We start from the raw sequence: 19441 nt of genomic DNA on the forward strand, positions 1-19441 counted from the left end.
TATTATAATCACTAAAATGTGTTACAGAAAATATTACAAAAAATACTACACAAAAGAAATATCAAACTAATTTCTTTGTATCATTTTAATAAGTAGAGGTAAAGGCATGACCCTCAAGGCAAAAGGACTTTTTCAGAGCCAAGTTAAAACTCTGATGCAGAGACATAGCTTTATTATCAGAGACAAGCTTAATATAAATAACCGACAACTAGCACTGACCATTAAAAAACCTTGATTTTGTATTCTTCAACTCATGTATTTGCACATCTGATCTAATTAACTTCGATTTTTGCGATTCGATTTCTCCGTTTTCTCCTTGAGAAAATTCACCATACAGTCGAGGCAGTGCCTAGAATCACCTCGAACTTTGCGGTAAATAATCCGCGTCCTGTTTCCAATTTTCCACTCCTTCGTGTTTGAAAACGAGATGAAACACTCTCCCTCGTATTTGATATATTACATGTTAACTTAACGGAATACGAAGATTACTTTAAAAGATCGCTGCAAATTGGGCCATCCCCTAGGCGGAAAAGCTATTAGAATAATGCCAGTGCAAACAAGAGAGCATTGATGAAGGGTGGGCCTTATTCCTAATCAATGCTATAAGCTGCATTTTTTCACCTTTTCTTTGGCATACTTGTCCTGTACAGACTGGAACCAGTGAAGGGAGTCGAATTCCTGATATTGGTCAAGCAACTTTAAAATGTACGCCACACCTGAAAGAAAAGTTTACATTAATCACCTGGTCCGTCAAAATGTACGCCAGTGTCTGCTTAACTGATTGGCTCATGTTTTCTGAATATATTCTTTCACTTCTGAGGCTCTGAAACTCTAGTGTGTAACCATTCAAATGAAAGCCATTGAGAATTACTTTCAGGTGGTACTGTTTATTATGCTGTACAAGATGGTTCTAACTTTTAAGTCTGTGGATGAAACCCTAGTGTGTGACCATTCAAATGAAAGCTATTGAGCAGTACTTTTGTGTGGTGCTGTTTATTATGTTGAACAAGGTGGTTGTGACTTTTGATTCTGTGGATGAAACCCTAGTGTGTGACCATTGCATTCAAGTGAAAGCCACTGAGCAGTACTTTCATGTGGTACTATTAACTAAGCACTGCAAGGTTTTCCTTCAAATGAACACTACAGAGTAGTACGTTGATTCGGAGCTGTTTCGTATTATATATTGTGAAAACTTTAAGTTTGAAATTTTAAACTTAGGTGCTCTTGGGAATGAAAGAGTTCGCTCGTATATTTTTGTGTAAGGTTAAGTTATGTTTCACCGACTTCTTTGAACAGTTCGAAGTAATGAGAGCACAAACCTTACCCATCACAAAGCCGTCATCAGTGAACGCTGCTCCGATTTTGTTTTTCTTGTTGAGCTTTTCCTTGCAACTTAACATGTACTCCACGAAGTTGAGTGTCTGCAAAAGAATATAATCTTATAAAAATAACAATAAAAAAGTCCCCACAAACTTAACACTGGTGGATTGTAATACTTACTAATTAAGCGCAATAAAAGGTTACCACGAAATTCATGCAATGATCCTGTCCTAGCATAGAGGTTACTAAAAAAATTACCAACAGCTTTTTCTGTTTCGGATATCAATTAATGTTGCGCTGATTTAAGTATGCTGGTTGTCACAGACAATAAAGTTGTTGTTGTCGTTGTTGTTGTTGTTGTCACGAGAGTTAATTCCCGGTAATTGATAATTAACATATTACAAGAGTGGCACAATGAGTGCTGGGGTTGTTTAAATCGAAACTCTTGTTTGGTTGGCTAATTCAGAAGACATATTGCGTTGCAAAAAAAGGTTCACCTCGTTTTACTAATGAAAGAGTTTAGCTATTCATCAGAATGCTCGAAACATAACGATACGAAACGGGGAGGGGAGGGGAGGGGGAGGGGGAGGGGTGCTCTTTGCGTCTGAGGTTCGAGTCTCAACCTCGGATGTAAAAAACCTTCTTTTTTAGAAGGAGGGGATTGGGGGTCTGTTATCAGCCTCAGTTCGTTATGATAGGGATGGAAAATAAAGCAAGTTTACCAAGGGAGGGACGATGACATAGAAGTTTCTCAGATGCATGTTTTTGCTCCCTCTGAACTCGGGTGCAAACACGTCGACAAGAAGCTGAAGAACAAAGAAGAGCAAACTTCAATGAAACTTATTTAACGGCAAACATGATAAGTAACAAATATTTTGTTATATAACAGATTTAACAGCAACATATAATTTTGTTTGTGTTTGGGAGAAAATGTTCGCTGAAGCACGCGAAGTCCTTTCGATTCTCGTTATCCAATCAAAAACAAGCACGAACTCTCACGAGTACTTTCCGAAAATTGTCAAGCGCATGGCGGTGCAGTCAGGACAAATACGTTGTTTAGCAACCTTGGCGACGAAAAACGCGATGCAGTTATTTATCGGACATGATATTTTGCCTTCAAGTGGTAACTTGCTGCACAAAATTGAGTAAGCCTATCGTAATACTATACCTTGAAATATTCCGTTGCACCAGCAAAATTCTTTGCCAAGTCGTTTATTGCAGCATCCAAGATCCTGTTACAAGAAGCATAAACCTTTTTCGTCAAAGCAGTGGCATTTCAACAAAAGGAATCACCGAACAGATCCAACAAGAAAGAAGACATAAGGCTCCACTATATACGTAGAGGGAATATACTTCTTTCTTCGCGTACAAGAACCTTCTCGTTTAAAGACATGACACTACAAGAAGTGCAGCAAGTATGCTTGAAATCTCGCACAACCGAATTGCATAACCTCGGAACTTATTTATTGTTGTTTTTGATAAAACTCACTTGGAAGCCTGTTTCGATTCCTCTGATAAATTTTCTTCTGTTACCAGTTCCTCAAACGACACAATGTCCTCAAGATCAGGAACGAACCTGCAAAGGACAAATAAGAAACGAAAGAGTGACGAATAGCTACTTCTGTATACAATAACAATACGAGGTTAATCACAGGTGACGAGAATTACGAAAATCTAGGAGATATTGTAGCTAACCCAAGATAAAAGTGCTGGTAATATTTACGATTTTATCCTTTCCCCTGAACACCAAAATTCAGTGCCGAGCTTAAAGCGACCTAACAGCACACACTAATTTAACAACATTTATAAATTTTGACAAAGAACAATTGTTTCTCTAAATGAACGTAAGTTGAAACTACGCTAATGAAGTCCTCTCTTGGGGGGGGGGGGGGGATGGGGGTGGGGGTGGGGGAAGGCATCCACATACAAACGCTTCAAGTTGCCACTTTCTCTTGTCCAAAGGCTCTCTGCTCAAAGGAAAGTTCAACTGTAAAATCAACGAGCAAGGCCAACAAATAAGAACAGGACTGTACCTGATGGCATTACTACAGCAGTGCAGTCCTCCAGAGCGAATCATACGAATGTACCCCATGGCGTTCCCTACAGAATAGGGCAAAACATATAAGTTACACAAAGCAAACAAAAACTTGCAAAACTCATATTTGTTGTTGAAGAAGATAATTATTCAGTCACACAAGCTATTCCGGAAAGGAATTCCAACAGGAGTCATGGATCCGAGTAATTCTCGCAAGATCATAAGTTCTACACTTGTTGAGAGAACTCAGAATGGTTTTTATCTACACCTTCCTCTTCAGCTCGATTTTTATCTACCCAACCTAGCTCCAAAATTTCATAGCTTTCTTCAGTCTTGGGCAGTCAGTCTTTTAATGGTACGCCGGTCAAAATGTCAAAATTTCACAGCTTTCTTAGCTTTTATTTCTAATGGTGCGTCAGTCATCCGTTGGCATGTGAATCTTGACTTCTTGTATTTCCTTTAACTGTGCTAAAATGTTTTTGAACTCAGCGACAATTACAAAGTGAAAGACTGCCTTTAATTTACACTTATCAAGAGAAAACTAAACGCGAAATCAAAAGCACGGGAAACTAAGTTGTTGCGTTACCTATATGGCTGATCTGTCACGGGAAACTAAGTTGTTGCATTACCTATCTGGCTGATCTGTCACGGAGTTATTGCGTTACCTATTTGGCTGATCAACACTCTGAACTGATCCAGGTACGTGTGTCCGTCAGGAGTCAAACCAAGTTTGCGGATTCCTTTGTTGAATTTCTCTGCCCGCTCAAATGGGTATTTCTGATCAGACTGTTCCTTTGTTTCCTTGAAGAAACGAATATCCTACAACAACAAAAAGAGTCACAGACACAGAATATCATACAAGAAAGTTACTGAATCGAACAAACCTTTTACAGAAGGCCATAATTTGCCTTGAAAACAACTTCCCAATGTGTTTCTGTCAGTTGTCCATTCCATCACAACTAAATCAAACTATCACTGATGCATTTACCAAATTTGAAAATGCTAAGCAAAATTAGCTAGTACATCCAAATTGTAATCTACTTGCATCCTCGCCAACGTTTGTCACTCTCACTCGCTAATGTGATTCTGTGATATGTCAAACACTGTTCTACAAAATTAAACCATTATTGATTGGCTTTTGTGGTCGAGTTATGGATTTTTATCTCCTCAAAGTCGTGTTTAAAACCTCGCAAGCATATAGCCACTGAAGTTTACCTTGATGAGCCTTGCCTTGATGTGCTCATCGTACAGAAACTGTGAAAAGATGAAGAACTTCTTGCGCAGAAATTGGTAAGTGAAGTTGACGGTAGTGTTCATGATTCCAGAGCCGTGTGTTCGAATGGAGTTGGCGATGTGACGGATGTTGATGGTGTTCAAATGTTTGTTGTTTGACGCCAGTTCAACGAAAATCTGAAATAATCAACGACGAAGTTAAATAATTATTAACCTTTCATTCCTAACATTTCAATCTTGGCGTGGTTTTCGTTTACTTTAAATTCCAGTTTTCCCATTTCCCACATTTTTCTCCGCTTCTAAGAAAGTATTCTGAGAACGTTCTACTCTGATGCAACGGTGGTCCCCAACAGCAGAGAGAAAGACCGGGAGAAAGAAGAGGAATCTCAAGGAGAGGGAAGAATACCTGGAGAAAGAGGAAATATCAGGGGAAAAAATCAAGGAAAAAAGAGGAATATCAGGGAGAAAGAAGAATACCTGGGGAAAGGGGAAATATCAGGGGAAAAAGGGGAATATCAGGGAGAAAGAAGAATACCTGGGGAAAGGGGAAATATCAGAGAAAAAAGGGCAATATTATGGGGGAAATAGAAGGTAGAAAGATTCATTCGGGAATAAAATAGATCTCGAAATGAAAAAGCCTGTGCGGGACAACAAGAAATAGATTTCACTCTCAAATCTTTATCGTTCTCTATTTTCGTTATCAATTGCAATATAGGAAATCTGACCTGATTATTGAGGTTGTAAAGATATCGAGAAACAAATACGTGAATGTTACGCATAATCTCCAACACGTCTAGACCCTGAAAAAAAAAAAAAGTTAAAATAACCACGGTTATAGAAAGAGGCAAAAAGAGAAGTCTGTTTTTGCCAGCAGTGACCCACAATACCAGGGGTTCCCTAATTTCCGCTAGAGCTGCTGGGTGTTTTCCTACTCGCCGCTGGATTGTATGGAATGTAAGTCCATCGCAGGGATACCTTTCACATTTTGTCACGCTGCTAACCACAAGACTACGGCGCTATTCACGAATTTTAAACCGCATGACAATAGTAAAAGTGACTGATTTTAACACCACTTGCTGGACTTTTGAGGTACACACTGGAGAGTGGATCGCTCTATGTAGTCACCTGTTCAAGTGTCTGACTGGGTAAATGTGCTTCAGTCATTTCCAGGCCGTATTTCTGACTCGCTTGGTTTCTCATCTCACCATACGTCCTCCAGTCATGAAGAGCTACTGTGGTCAAGTTGTAAAACGTCGTGTCCAGGTAATGCGTCACGTGTTCTACAAAGAGAAACAGTTCAAAAGAATTGACAAATAAATGGCACCACATGAAATTACTGCTGAATAGCTTTCACTTGAATGGTCGCACACTAGGGTTTCATCCACAGACTTACAATGTAAAAGTTAGAACCGGTTAACATCAACTTTGCACCTTTTGTTGCCAAAATTGAGGAACTTACGTTTAATGTTCACAAACTGATGGAAGAATCGGATTGGCCTTATTTTCAAAAATTGAGAGAGATCTTTCATTCCAACCTGCATGAATGAACAGATAAAAAATTAGTCAAATCACAACAAAACGACACACCGATCATTTATATAGAATCTGAATATTCTTATTATAGATTTACAAGCACAGCACAGTTAAAACTACTTTGCTACAGTCCTGATCAAATGTTCAAAACTGACCAAAAAGCAAAACAAGCTTAACCGTACATAGCCAATAAACTAAACAAACAAACCAACCTTGAAAGGATTTCTGTCATCTAGCTGCAAATGCTGATGAATGTGAAGTCGTAGATCTGTTTCAATGTCACGGCACAATGGTTGAAGCAAGTGCTGGCCGAAGAAAAAAGAAAATCAACTTTAGGTCACGCTTGTCCTGGCCATCCTGCTACGCTATGTCATGCGACCCTACAACTACGCCATAACACGAAATCACGCAAATTTGGAAAAATCAGTTACCCTATGCCACACTGGATCACCCTGTTTTAAATAAAGTCGTCACACGAATCAGGCAATTTTGGCAAAACCAGTTACCCTATGCCACACTGTCTCATGCTGTTTTCAAGTAATCTTGTCACATGAAATCACGCAATTTTGGCAAATCTGTCACGCTAGGTCGTACTGCTTAAAACATACTTTCAAGCTAGACATGCAGTTATAAACAATGTTACCAAACCACGACGTTTGGGTATACTCACTTCATTTAGCGTGTCACCAATTTCTTTCTCAAACAAGTCCAGCATAACCTGCGGCGACGGCTCGTGCTTCACTTGCTGGAGGACTGGAACACAGTCTCCTAAAGCGGCAATCATGTACTGAAGGAAGAAACGGAAAAGTTGAAAAGACAGGCCACTTGGTTAAACAGGGCATACGTAGACGATGATGAATGACTCAAGGAAACTTTTGTCACGAAATGTCCTTACTTATGTGAAGTCAGGATAAACTGAACGCTGTCTTTTGTGACAAGGGCTAATGGATCAGAACCTTGTCAAAAAATTATTAAATGGAAAAGACCACGGCAGGCAGCACTAGCCTGTGAACAGGATCTTTAGTTAAGGATGGAACGAAGAGAAAGCGGAAGAAAGAGGCAGCCAGTTCCTTCTCAGCCCATCCAGCCGCGATCAGACCCTTAAAGCTGGAGCCTGTTTACAGGCTAGCCAGCATTGGAAATCTAATCAACTGCTCCGTTACTCGTCTATATGTAGGGAATCCTGAAGCAAATGAGTGGCCGCGAGAGATTCCACCTGCCTGTGTAGACGCCACAATAGCCACTGGACCCATTCCCCTAAAAACTCGGTCGTGAAACAAAATGGCGGCGTTTCTTGTGCTATTTTCGAGATTTCGTCAGGGCAAAGAAAATCGAGGATTTCATCAATTCGAAAATGTTTTCCGCAAAAGTATTTCGAATTACGAGAAGATTTGTTTTGGTGAATTGTTTTAGCGTTAGGAGTACTATAGGGAAACAAAGAGTTTGTGCTAGTTAAAAGGGCTTACATGAATTCGATGAACATCTGTAGCACTGTCATACAGATCATCCAAATAAATTGGAAACACCACCTCCTACAAAAGAGATAAGGGAGCACTATTAGCTGTATTTAGGACTGAAGGGTTACATAGAATTAGTATTGCCTTAGCCTGTTGAAACGTTCACATGAATCAAATTGCTCTAAAGAGCAACCGAATCATGAATTCATAGACTAGTTGATCCAGAGTTCAACAGATTCACTTCAGAATTATCGCAAACAAACTGACGAAGTACAAATTGAACTAACCATAGAAACGAAGGGAGGAAGCGACGGACGGACGGAAGGACGATAAACGACCAACAACGAACGACGAATGATGAACGAACGGCTAATCGAATGATCCACTGGCTCATCGACTGACAAACTGACATTACCCCCCCCCCCCTCCCCCTACCTTCGCCACCTCACTCTACGTTTCACTTTCATCACTTTCCCTCCAACAACGGAGAGAAATGTCCCCAGTGAATGTCTCGAGAAATGTCCCGAGTGAGAAATGTCCCCAGCGCTCCCCCGCCCCCCCCCCCCTTGCCCCCGCCACCTCGCCCCACGTTTCATTTTCATCAGCTTACAAACGTCTAAAAAGATCTTGGTTAAGATGATGAAAAGGAGGGGACGTTAGCTCTCCATTAACGGAGAGAAATGTCCCGAGTGAAAGATCCTAGGGGAGTTTTCACCCGATATACCGTGATATAAATTCAACTGAGTACTGAAATACATCAACTTGCCCTGTGCCAGTGAATGAAGCTGCAATCACAAGCTTTCCTGACTCTTCCTCTCAGATCACTGATGAGATTTATTCGTTTCATCACACTGGTTAAACTGGCCATCTCATCGTCCCTAAATGATCTCTGTATGAAAATCAAACACAACTTATTTCAAAGTGAATGGGTGGAGAACTATCTCTGAAGAGGGTTAGACTTTTCTCCGGCCTCTGAAATCCTTACGGAACGAATGCGAAAAAGGCGCGAAAGACTCGCAGCGCAGACGCAAGTAGCCTGGGCTCAGAGCAGGAAGCACTGTTCACACTGGGACCCACTCCACTCTCAGTTTGTGCTGCACACAAACAAATGCATAAAATATGCAGAAAAAGGAACTCGGACAAACATGCAAAATGCACAGCAAATGTATTTGTAGTACACCTGTAAGTGCGTAGAATTAATTTACAGAGCTTCTGGCCCCCTCCACACTACGCCCGAGAAATTTGAAAACGGTGTTTTCACTCTCAAAAAACGCATCAACTGTTTTCCATCCAAATCACGCCGAAGAAATTTGAAAACGCAACAATCACCGGTCATTTTGGATTTGTGTTTGAGAAAAACCCGGGCAGTTAAATCACATGGTTATCGCGATGCCATCGTTTTCGAAAAGCTCCGTTTTCAAAATGCTTTCTGTCCACACTAAGACGCAAAGCTGGCGTTTTCAAATTTATCCGGTTTAGAGAGTATTTTCGAAAAGCTCCGTTTTCTGTGACGGATTAGTGTGGATGGTAGGCCTAACCGTAGAATAAGCCAGTTGCATTTTCAAATTTCTCCGGCGTAGTGTGGAAGGTGCCTCAGAAGAGTTTACCATCCACAAAAATGTGGTGTACAGATTGTCGTCATGTATACATGTCTATTCTATGTACAATCATGATCAACAGAGACAAGTGAAAAGACATACCATTTGTGTTCCGACATGAAGGCCCAACATGGTGACAAGCCTGCGCTCCTTTGTTGCTACAGTAGAAGAAATCACAACATCAGAATTTTTATGTCGCGAGCAAAGAGAATAACTAAAAAAAAAAAACGTCCCGTCACTCTGAAGAACTCTAAATTAAAGATTAGCAGGTTCTACGTCATACCCGGGCCATTCAGGGCATTCTGCACCAAAACAAGAGCTGCCAGCACATCCTGAAACACACAAATAAGTTGTTAACAACAATTATCCAGTGTCTCGAGTCAACAACGTTTTCTTCAGTTTTCATAAAAGTGTTTAGAAATCTCTGACTTTAACAAGAGTTTGAGGCAATTCTTAAATAAAATAGCACTTACAAGTCGTTTGTCTGTGTATTTCCTGTCTGCTGCGATACGCTTCTGCAAAATGAAAAGTAAATACCGTAGTTCGCTTATAAGGCACATTTGGCTATAAGGCCCATCCCCAACTGCGCAACTCGCTTGTGTTAAGTTTTCAAACTGAAAATATCACTGAAATATTTGGTTATCAGACGACCTATCAACTGAAGAGAAAGGTTCGGTCACTGAGGTGATTAATATACTCCTGAAACTGTTTAACTCCGAGCAGGTAAATACTGCACTTAAAATGGTCCAGACAAAGTGTAAAAATAAGAAATACATATCTCTGCATCGATACTGAGGCCTTATGCAACGAGGAAGGCAGCATCAATACAGTAATGAGGAGCTTTACATGTATTTTACAATGGTGTGTTATTTGCTGTAGTAAGACGCACCAACATTACCTTAGCAGTGTCAATACAAGCTAACGCCATAAACGTCAAATGTTGGATCATGTGATTAACACTCTCTGCTATAAGCATACTGCGCCGGTGAAACGTGTGCTCAATAGCCTGTAAAAAAAGAGACAGAATATTACTCTGGCGATGTGGCCGGATGGTTAGGGCACGGGACTCAAAATCTGGAGGTCACGGGTTCAAGTCCTGCTCTGACCACTTAGCTGGAGTTGATCTCGGTACGCCCCAAGTTCAACTCCTCGGCTACGCTCGTAAAATAGCGAGCTGGTTCCCCATCCCCTCCCTGTCAGTTGGGGGGCTAATAATAAATATCTATTGGTGGAAATCTACTAGCGTTCTATAATGAATGCTGTTCTCTGATTGGCTACGCTACTCACTATCTATTCTGTTGTAGATAGTGAGTAGCCTAGCAGTTGTTAACAAACTGGCGACCGCTTCTTTGCATTTTGGAAGTGTCTGTGAAGAGGATTTAGATAAAGTTTTGAATGACTAGTAGATTTATACTAAAACAATTAGATTACTTGCTCTCGATTTCTATACCTAATAGTTGACTCGGGCTGCGCCCTCGTCAACTATCACGCGATAGAAATCTCGAGCTCATAATCTAATTATTAAGTATAAGTACTCGATGCGTGCAGAGAAAGATAGCTGTTGATTGAAGCAAACAATCTATGACAGGGTTAGGGTTATGCCACATTAGATTCAGACGCTCGGTGTACTACACATTACACAAGCAGTCATACAAACGACTGTATATTTGACCAAGTTCAAAGGAAATGACTTGCAAGTTCAATAAGCAACTTATTTGTCTTCTAAAATATTTTTCACTTACCTATCTTTCAACAGCTCGTAGCTGTTTTCTACCTCTGGGAATGGAGAGTGGTGATCTTCGCGACAGCACGATATCAGCATCGACATGTTATGATTAATAAGGTTTTGCAGCGTTTCATGTTGTTACATCTTAATTTTCAATGCTAAATTTAATTTTGAAAATTTACACTTCTGCGAAACAATAAAGCAAGCAATGACGAACCAATAGGAAGTTAAGGTTTATACAGTAAATACCCAACACATTCACACACATTGATGGAACTGACAGTTCTCAACGAACGCTCACCTTGAGAAGTTCCGTGAGCCTGCACAGGGCCAACACAGCAGCCTTGGTCAGCGGTTTGGACAGTACCAGATGCATGTTCATGATAGTGCGCACCAAGTGACTCACAGTGTGTGCAATAAGGACACCCTATTAAAACAAAAACGCACCATGAAAAAAATGAGTGCTGGTGAAGCCCATGTCGTAATTCTCTGGTCCTGTAGACTGGAACTGAACATACCTTTATAAAGAGGACACAGCGTGCATTGAGGTCATCCACCAAGGAACCTCCCTTGGTCAGAGCTGACTCCATGTGGACCATCCATGAGCTGACCTGCATCTGGTAAAGCTGTGCATCTCTAGATAGCCAAAGACAATTAAATAGTAAAAAATCTCTTCAGTTTTCAGACCTTTTGTCCAAGTGGCGTGGGTACAGTTTTGCGGTATAAAGAAGAAGCTACAGTACATGCTAAATGTAACCCCCCTCCCCTTGAAAACGGGGGTGCCCTCTCCCAAATAAATGACATGATCAGATTTTTGCTTGATTTTTCTTTACTAATATTACATGATTTTCTGCACGAAGAGGGGCACTGCAGGAGTTTAATATCCCAACCTGAGGAAACTACAGCTGCAATACTTCTCTTTATTTCACATTATGGAAGCCGCGATAGACTCTGGCATAGTGGGTATGATGACTAGGATAAAGCTTTCATCTTTTAGTTTAGAACTGATTGCTGTTTGATTTTGTAGACTAGAACTAGATAAATGACAATTACAACTCAATAGAAAGTAAGGATGACAAATACATGCAAAAGGGGTGGCAAAAAGTCCTTCAAAAACTCTGGGACTCACAAAATTTAGTTGAATTTCATGGGTTTCACATTCTTGTTATGTGTGTGTCTTGCAGTCTTGAGTTTTTTTCATGAAGCTGTCTTGGAGTGTCGATTTTTCGCAATATTGAAAGTTTCCACGCTACTTTCAGATTTCCCCCCCCCCCCCCTCCAAAAAAAATCCTAAATTGTCTGAATTCCACAAAACTTTCCGCCTGTTCTAGAATATCACAACATACATATAGTGCTATTAATAGTGAATTTCCAGCTCCAGGTAGTTCACAGAAGCTGGTCAAAAGCCCTAATAAGCTACCATAACCAACAGAAACGTGAATGCCTCACTCTCGCATTTAAAATGTACTTTGAGGTATCAGTCACACAAATGTCTCAGGCTCGCAAAGAGAAACATTAACTTTGTCTTGCAGTTTCGCAAAGTCTTGCATTTTCCATTCGCCATGCCACCCCTGGTATTTAAAATTGACAACATTATTTTTATCTCACCTGACCAAGTTTTGAGTGCAGCTCGTCAAATACTGTTCCTTGGAGGTCTCCATGGAAGCTTTTTGTTTCTTGTCAACGATTTTGTTGAGATGAGGAATTCTTCGGAGGAGAAACTCGTTTGGGAAGAACATGATGTCACCAGCAAGATGGACGGCTGGTACCTAATAATGAAAAAAAATGTTTTCAGCAGTGATCTGCTTTTAGTTACTTTCTCTTCAGGATGTCGGTAAAATGGATGGCTAGTGCCTTTGGTTAATGAATAAGAAATTCAATATTTTAGTTGCAGTGATCTGCTTCTAATTTCTTGTCAAGGTCTCAATCATATTAGCCTCCTACACGGATGCTCTTTGGGCCTGTCACGCAATCTTCCTTGCCCACGTTTAGATTACGTCACAAGCCCAAAGATCACCTGCTACAGGTCAGGCTACAATCATACAGTGTACATGTTATGAGAAAAAACAATCATGATAGCCACAAAAAAGTCGTCTTGATTGTAAACATACTAACGGCTCCTGAATTAAGATCAAAAGTTTATTTATTGTATGCCTCACTTTTTTGTGGATATCCCACAACTTGCTGAAGAACTTTTTGTCGATTCCTCTGTAAAGCTGAAAGTGCAGGATAAACAATCCAAGAAGACCAACAAGTTTCTGTCGCTGATCAACTTCATGGGGTTCACCTGAGATTAAAGGCAAAAAATTACCAAAGTATTAGTATGCTGTACCCAGTACATACATGTGGAGGCACAGCAGTCAGATTGAAAGCGTGCTCGAGTCTGGATCGAGAGGTCAAGGTTGGAGCCGTGCCTGGAGTCACTGCATTCCTGTGAATTTAATGCTGGGGGCAACCCTGCAGTGGAATAGCATCCCATCCAGAGAGGACCAGGGGAGAGGGGGTAGACTGAAATACTCATAGTCCCTTAATGCCAAAGAAACTGGGATAATTACGCTCCAGCTGGATGGGCCACAGGCCTGACATGGACTTTACTAAGTACATGTACACGGTATATACACTACTATTTTTTTTTGGAAAACACAGCGACAAAAAAAAGGGAAACAAAAACTGGTTTACTCTGATCATCAAAATGTAAGTTCTCTCTACTTGCGCCATCATTGAATCAACAGCTTGTGCTAGCTCTGTGTTTCTATCGAGTTAAAGAAACACGATTTTAAACCAATCTGTGTATTTTCTTAAGGCTGTTTTCTAATGAGAGATGATGTACAACTACATGTACTGCAAGACATTGGCAAATTAAGCAGGTGGAACGACAAATAATCTTAAAATTAATCTTTTCACTCCCAGGATTGATGGATACATGTATGTAAATTCTCCTCACAATACCAATGCATTTTCAACCAGATAGAAAGATATCATCAACTTTGAAATGTTTTTTCAAGTCACCAGTAAATCCCCAGACTAACTTCAAATAAAATTTATAGCAGTGTACAAGGATAATTTGTACTCAGATCTTGGGAGACAAAGGGTTAAAGCATTAGTTACACCCCAAGAATTAGAACTGAAGTTGAATCAAACATTGGGAAGGTTTTCCTAACTTGTCATGTACAGTACTCAAGCTCATATAGGGTACATACTCATTCTTGTATCGAGACTTTGAAAGATGACTCGAATGTTAAAGAGGAATTCCTCAGCAAATTCATTATTTCTGGCCACTCTGACATACTGACTTTCAAATGGCTGTTCAATACAGTTCTGCAAATAAATCATTAATAAACTGATCAGAATAATAATAACAATAACAATAACAATAACAATAATAATAATAATAATAATAATAATAACAATGAACACTTAATTACTTGTCGTGATTAGTTTACATGTAGTCTTCTCATACAGGCAGCGTTTTTTTGTTAGTTAAAACAAATTAACTTAGCATACCTGCAAAATAACACCATCGAGAAGCTGCCCCTCTAAACTCATCAAGAGTTTTTCAAGTGGACGTAGCTTTGCTTCTTCAACACCAAACATAGCAGTGTTGTGGTAAACTGATTTGATCATTCTAAAGTTCATGTAAAAGAAAAATGCAAAGTTAACACATTGACCTCTTGATGACAGAATTCTGTCCCAAAACATTTCTGCCAACAAACCAATAGCCAACAAAATGACGAGGAGAGATTAACATCTAACTTCTTGTTACAATATCAAGTCATTGGCCAGCAGATACACAAAATCATTTAATTATTATAACTAATTAGTTACAGAGAGCGGTTTTCAATTGAGTGTCATAAAACCAAAACCAAACCAATTACTTACCAATTAGCCAATCAGCCAGTCTCACTCCGTAGTAAAACCAAAACCAAAACTAAAGTAATTGCCTTAGAATTACACTGTACTTTCAACACTCAATTGAAAGCTGTTCTAATTAAATTACTTAATTAATAATTTGAGTACCATTATTTGGAAACAAGTACCTTCTGTACTGTTTCCAGTGTTCTTTTAGAGTGTGACTGGCATCAATAATCTCATCCAAAGTGATCAGAACCCCAATGAGACCAGCAAGATGTTCATATACAGTCTGTGGAAACAAATAGCTTTGATGAGTTCCATATAAGAACAAGCAGTAAATTTCCACCATTGAGCACAGTTGTTTCTGATTGAATTAACTGAGGAAGGAATGGTACAGTTTGATTTGTAAAAGAAAATATATGTGGATTCCACAATTTTAGAACAGCTCTCCAACATACAATATGTCTAAGTCAGGGCTGTGAATAAGGGCTGCAACCTGTAACACCTGTTACAGCTGAGTATGTTTGATGGACCCTTGATGTTACAGGTGACTGGTGTAGTTGATAAAATTCACCCATAAAGTAACAAGTTTGCTACGGGTGTGAAGATCAAGGCTATACAGGTGATTTAAAACTTAATTACAGCCCTGTTAAGTAATATACAAGTGTACAGTATCAGTGGCAGATCTAGGGGAGGGGCCCGGGGGGCCCACCCCCCCTTATTTTGGAAGAAAAGCTAGCAGGGCAAGCAACCCCCACCCCCCTTAGCTCAAAGTCTAGATCTGCCACTGAGTATAGACCCTTTGCACAAGTGGTGCCTAAATCTGCAGTACAATACTTTATACATCCTTAGCCTCACATTCATGTGAAAAATCCTTTGTCTGAAAACATTTACAAGCATGAAGCTAACGATGTAAAGTATTGTTATTCAAATTATGCAAAGGGTCTGTGTTTCAGACTAAAAAAAACAAGGGCTAAGGAGACAGCATAGCTGAGTGGTTACGTTGCCACACTTGAAATCCAGATGTTGCAAGTTCAAGTCCTGCTCTGACCATTAATCTCCTTGGTCGTGCTTCTAGATAGCCAACTGGGTCTGCCTTGGGATTTTTAAGCCTATTACAAGTATGTATACTTTTTGTTATTTGTTTTTGGCATGCCTGAGAACTACATTACAGCTACATGTACACTGTAGGTGTAGCAAAACACATCAACCACTTTTATTAAGAATTCAACATGTGATTTCTTTTAACATATTTTTAGGGGGCAGAGAGTAGTTACCGTAAAATGAACTCCTGTTACATCCATGACCTTGGGGCCGTCTCTAACAAAAAAATTCAAAATCGCATAAGATATGTATACATGTATGCACTATATCAAGAACAACTGACAATAATACTGGGTAACTGAATTTCCGATCTTCTGCAATATTTTTTCTTACCTTGAATACAAAGAAGCCAGCTGTTGAATCACATTCTTGACAACTTCATAAGAGCGGGTCACAAAACTAGAAACTTCTTGTAGTAAAGGTAACATTCTTCCGAGATGTACTTGATTGTCACCCTCTTGGGGCTGGTCTTTGTCACCACCTAAACAATCCACTATACTTAAGCATTATATCTAGTAAGTTTACTGTTAGACAATGACTGATGATTTTACAGTTCATAAACATGTATTTTGTCATTTTTAATTTTATCTTGTTATTGATTTTTTACATATTGCTTTGTATATATTAGAGCTGTTTTCAATTGAGTGTCGTAAAACCAAAACCAAACTAATTACTTACCAATTAGACTACTAAGCCAATCACCAACCGTAGTAAAACCAAAACCAAAACCAAAACCAAAGTAATTGCTTGATTACTTTCAACACTCAATTGAAATTTATAATTCACATAGTTCCTCGTACTTATCATTCTATATCTTTTACACTTTTTTAATAGTAATAAAAATTTGATCTCCCAACATTAGTATGGGATTGTAATAATATTGCAAGCTATAAGGTCTTGACATAAAGTTTTTAAAACTTTATGTTTTTTTTTTTAAAGTGATTTTAAGTGTGTTGGATGTGCATATAAGACTTGATGTGTTGTTGTTCTAAGTACATGTGGAACATCACGGTGACCATGTTAACAGTTCAGACCAATTAAATATACAAGTTTTTTTTTAATTAATAATGCTGAATTCCTCTTTTTCACATACCAGCTTCTTCATAGAGTAGCAGAGGAGTGTAGAACTTTGTAGTGGCCTAAAACAAGTATTATAGTTTATTATTAATTATAATTATTAATTGTAATTATTAATTATGTATTTAATTATTAACAAATTAATGATCAATAACATCTGTCCAGAACTCATCCTGCCCCTAGAGGCAGCATGGCCCACTGGCTAGGGTGCTGGACTTGAAATCCGGAGGTCGTGGGTTAAAGTCCTGCTCAGACCACTAAGCCAGAGTTGTTTCATGCTAGACCCTATTTCAACTCCTTGGCCATACTTGTAAATAGTCAACTGGTCTGTCTCCTGCCAGATGGTATTTTTAACCATGTTATGTTCATTTGCATTATTGGTTCATCATTTGGTTTCATTGGTCCTGAAAAGCCCCATTTGGGAAGTGCTCAATTAAGATGTTTATTTTATTATAGGATGTGAGTTCAACTGCATACTGCAGGTTTTCCCACACTACCAATTTTTAATCTGAATTCTCTCATAGCTTATAAGTACCTGCTTCATCTGGATGAAGATAGATGCAATGAACAAACTGAATAATCTACCAAAAGAAATCATGGCAGTGCACTGGACATCAGACCTTTAGATCTTAAGTCTGATATGCAATCCAACAGGCTACCATATCTTGTTCCTTATTACAGGGGTTTCAATAATGTTTTAAACAGGAGGGCAACTTGTTTTCACAACCAGGCAAAACTATTTCTAATCTGATTTCTTTGTCAGAAACACTTTCCACTGGATAGTCCAACCATGCAGATAAAATTCAATATCCTCAAAGCAGGTCAATTTGCCTGGTCCCCGGCCCTTAATGAAAAAACAGATGTGCATGGCTGGGCAAAGACCAAGACTTGGTATAATGAGATAAACATTAAACATGTTCAGCACAGGTTTGCACTAAGTTAGATAGCAGATCTGTAATAAAATTGTTGCTGCTTATGTTGGTTTTGCAAAATCTCTTACCTCGTGTTTCAGCTGGTCCATTTCCCGGCACAAGGAAGCGAATACCATGACTACTTTGTTGAAGACCTTAAATCAAACAAGTACATGTATGCTAGGTCACACTGTAGTTAACAACAGAACTTTGTTCTAGTAATGAACTGTTATTAACTGGATCCAGTGCACACATAAATTGCCATTAATCATCTGGTCATTGTTTCATCCACAATGTCACATAATTATGTGCTTTATTTCTTATTGTTAAAAAGGAAATTCAATCCATCAAACCTTGTTGTCTGTCTTGATGAGCTCCAATAATCTGGACTGCTCGTATGGCAAAGTCTGGTCAAGTGAAAACATCATTTCATAAACATTACATAGTTGGGTATAGACCAAATTAAAAAAAAAAAAAGAAATTAATAAGCTGTTACATGAATAATAGTGATTAATATTATTATTATCAGAATCTACTTAATTGTATGTTCTCAGTAACTTATATTTGGTCTGCAAAGACAAATGCCATGTAAAATTATAATGTTACACATCCTGGGAGACTGGAGCTTCATTTTGTTCAGTTTCAAAAGAAAAAATATATGCATTGGTCCAATAATCACTATCTCAAGGTCAATGCAAACAATCGGAATGCAGACAATGTGACAAAAAGAAGTGCTGGGAACCACTAAGTGAGGAGTGGGGCCAGTGGCAGATCTAGGGGAGGGCCCCCCTGTTTTTGGTTAAAAAAAAAAAATTGCAGAGGGAGGAAAACCCGGCAGAGCAAGCCAAACCCCACCCCCCCCCCCCGCACCCCCTTAGCTCGAGGTCTAGATTCGCCACTAGAGAAATTGGTATACAAGAGACAGGAAGTGGGACATTCTCATACCCCTCTAGCTACCCCTACCTAACTCCCTTCACCTCCCTCATCGCTGAAATAGAGCCATAATCAAAACACAAGATCGACATAACTTGAACAGGTTTCCTGTCGAATTTTACGGGAGTTTAGAAGTTCCCCCCCCCGCCCCCCACCACCCCATCTCCTCCTCCACCCCCGTACTCTGTCACTCTCACCCCGGCGGGTATATGTTTTAAACACTACAAACTTCAGGTTTTATTCACTATTAATCTCAAATCATTATCCAAAATGCATTTCATTTTTAAATCACCGCGTACGCACTTGCAGAGCGATGGGATCCAAGCTAAAGTCCCAAGAATCTCCAACAGAATCGTCCAGAGCATTCTCGATAGCTTTCAATTGCGACGCGTATTCCTCCAAAAATTGGCCATACTTCCTCAATTGCGCTTCACCGACGATTTCTACAGACAGCAAGGATTACGTTAACATTTACATATTTATAGTGCACGGTTATTTAAAGAGATCACACTTACTCAGAGAACCGTCATCGAACGCATCCAAGTGCCATCCTTCCTCCATCTTGGAATCGTCACGTGATAAACAAATCTGACATTCCTAACGGGGGAGGGCTATAAATCTACGTTATTGTTTATTAAAAATTTAAAATACCAAGTCTGAGA

At 39.4% G+C, this 19441-nt stretch overlaps 1 protein-coding gene across 1 annotated transcript in view; it reads right to left on the reverse strand.

Annotated features, from left to right (window-relative positions):
• LOC110039620 (WASH complex subunit 4-like) overlaps nt 1-19382 on the reverse strand; it is a 22596-nt gene extending 3214 nt beyond the window's left edge. The window contains exons 1-33 of the mRNA XM_089281083.1: nt 19295-19382; nt 19083-19222; nt 18200-18253; nt 17936-18001; nt 16952-16997; nt 16192-16339; nt 16032-16074; nt 14940-15043; nt 14407-14527; nt 14103-14220; nt 13062-13189; nt 12511-12671; nt 11421-11538; nt 11204-11329; nt 10075-10182; nt 9650-9691; nt 9460-9508; nt 9279-9334; nt 8345-8467; nt 7588-7653; nt 6792-6908; nt 6334-6426; nt 6048-6123; nt 5714-5868; nt 5314-5388; nt 4571-4765; nt 4021-4174; nt 3354-3420; nt 2810-2896; nt 2489-2552; nt 2043-2126; nt 1325-1421; nt 622-716 (exon numbers count right to left, since the gene is read on the reverse strand). Coding sequence (XP_089137209.1) covers nt 622-716; nt 1325-1421; nt 2043-2126; nt 2489-2552; nt 2810-2896; nt 3354-3420; nt 4021-4174; nt 4571-4765; nt 5314-5388; nt 5714-5868; nt 6048-6123; nt 6334-6426; nt 6792-6908; nt 7588-7653; nt 8345-8467; nt 9279-9334; nt 9460-9508; nt 9650-9691; nt 10075-10182; nt 11204-11329; nt 11421-11538; nt 12511-12671; nt 13062-13189; nt 14103-14220; nt 14407-14527; nt 14940-15043; nt 16032-16074; nt 16192-16339; nt 16952-16997; nt 17936-18001; nt 18200-18253; nt 19083-19222; nt 19295-19340 — 3222 coding nt within the window. The 5' untranslated portion in view covers nt 19341-19382. The remainder of the gene's footprint in view (nt 1-621; nt 717-1324; nt 1422-2042; nt 2127-2488; nt 2553-2809; nt 2897-3353; nt 3421-4020; nt 4175-4570; nt 4766-5313; nt 5389-5713; nt 5869-6047; nt 6124-6333; nt 6427-6791; nt 6909-7587; nt 7654-8344; nt 8468-9278; nt 9335-9459; nt 9509-9649; nt 9692-10074; nt 10183-11203; nt 11330-11420; nt 11539-12510; nt 12672-13061; nt 13190-14102; nt 14221-14406; nt 14528-14939; nt 15044-16031; nt 16075-16191; nt 16340-16951; nt 16998-17935; nt 18002-18199; nt 18254-19082; nt 19223-19294) is intronic.
• Between the last annotated feature and the right edge of the window lie 59 nt (nt 19383-19441).

Source organism: Orbicella faveolata, unplaced genomic scaffold (genome assembly GCF_042242905.1).
Source record: "Orbicella faveolata isolate gen_17 unplaced genomic scaffold, um_ofav_v1 contig_48, whole genome shotgun sequence".
NCBI classification, from domain to species: Eukaryota; Metazoa; Cnidaria; class Anthozoa; order Scleractinia; family Merulinidae; genus Orbicella; species Orbicella faveolata.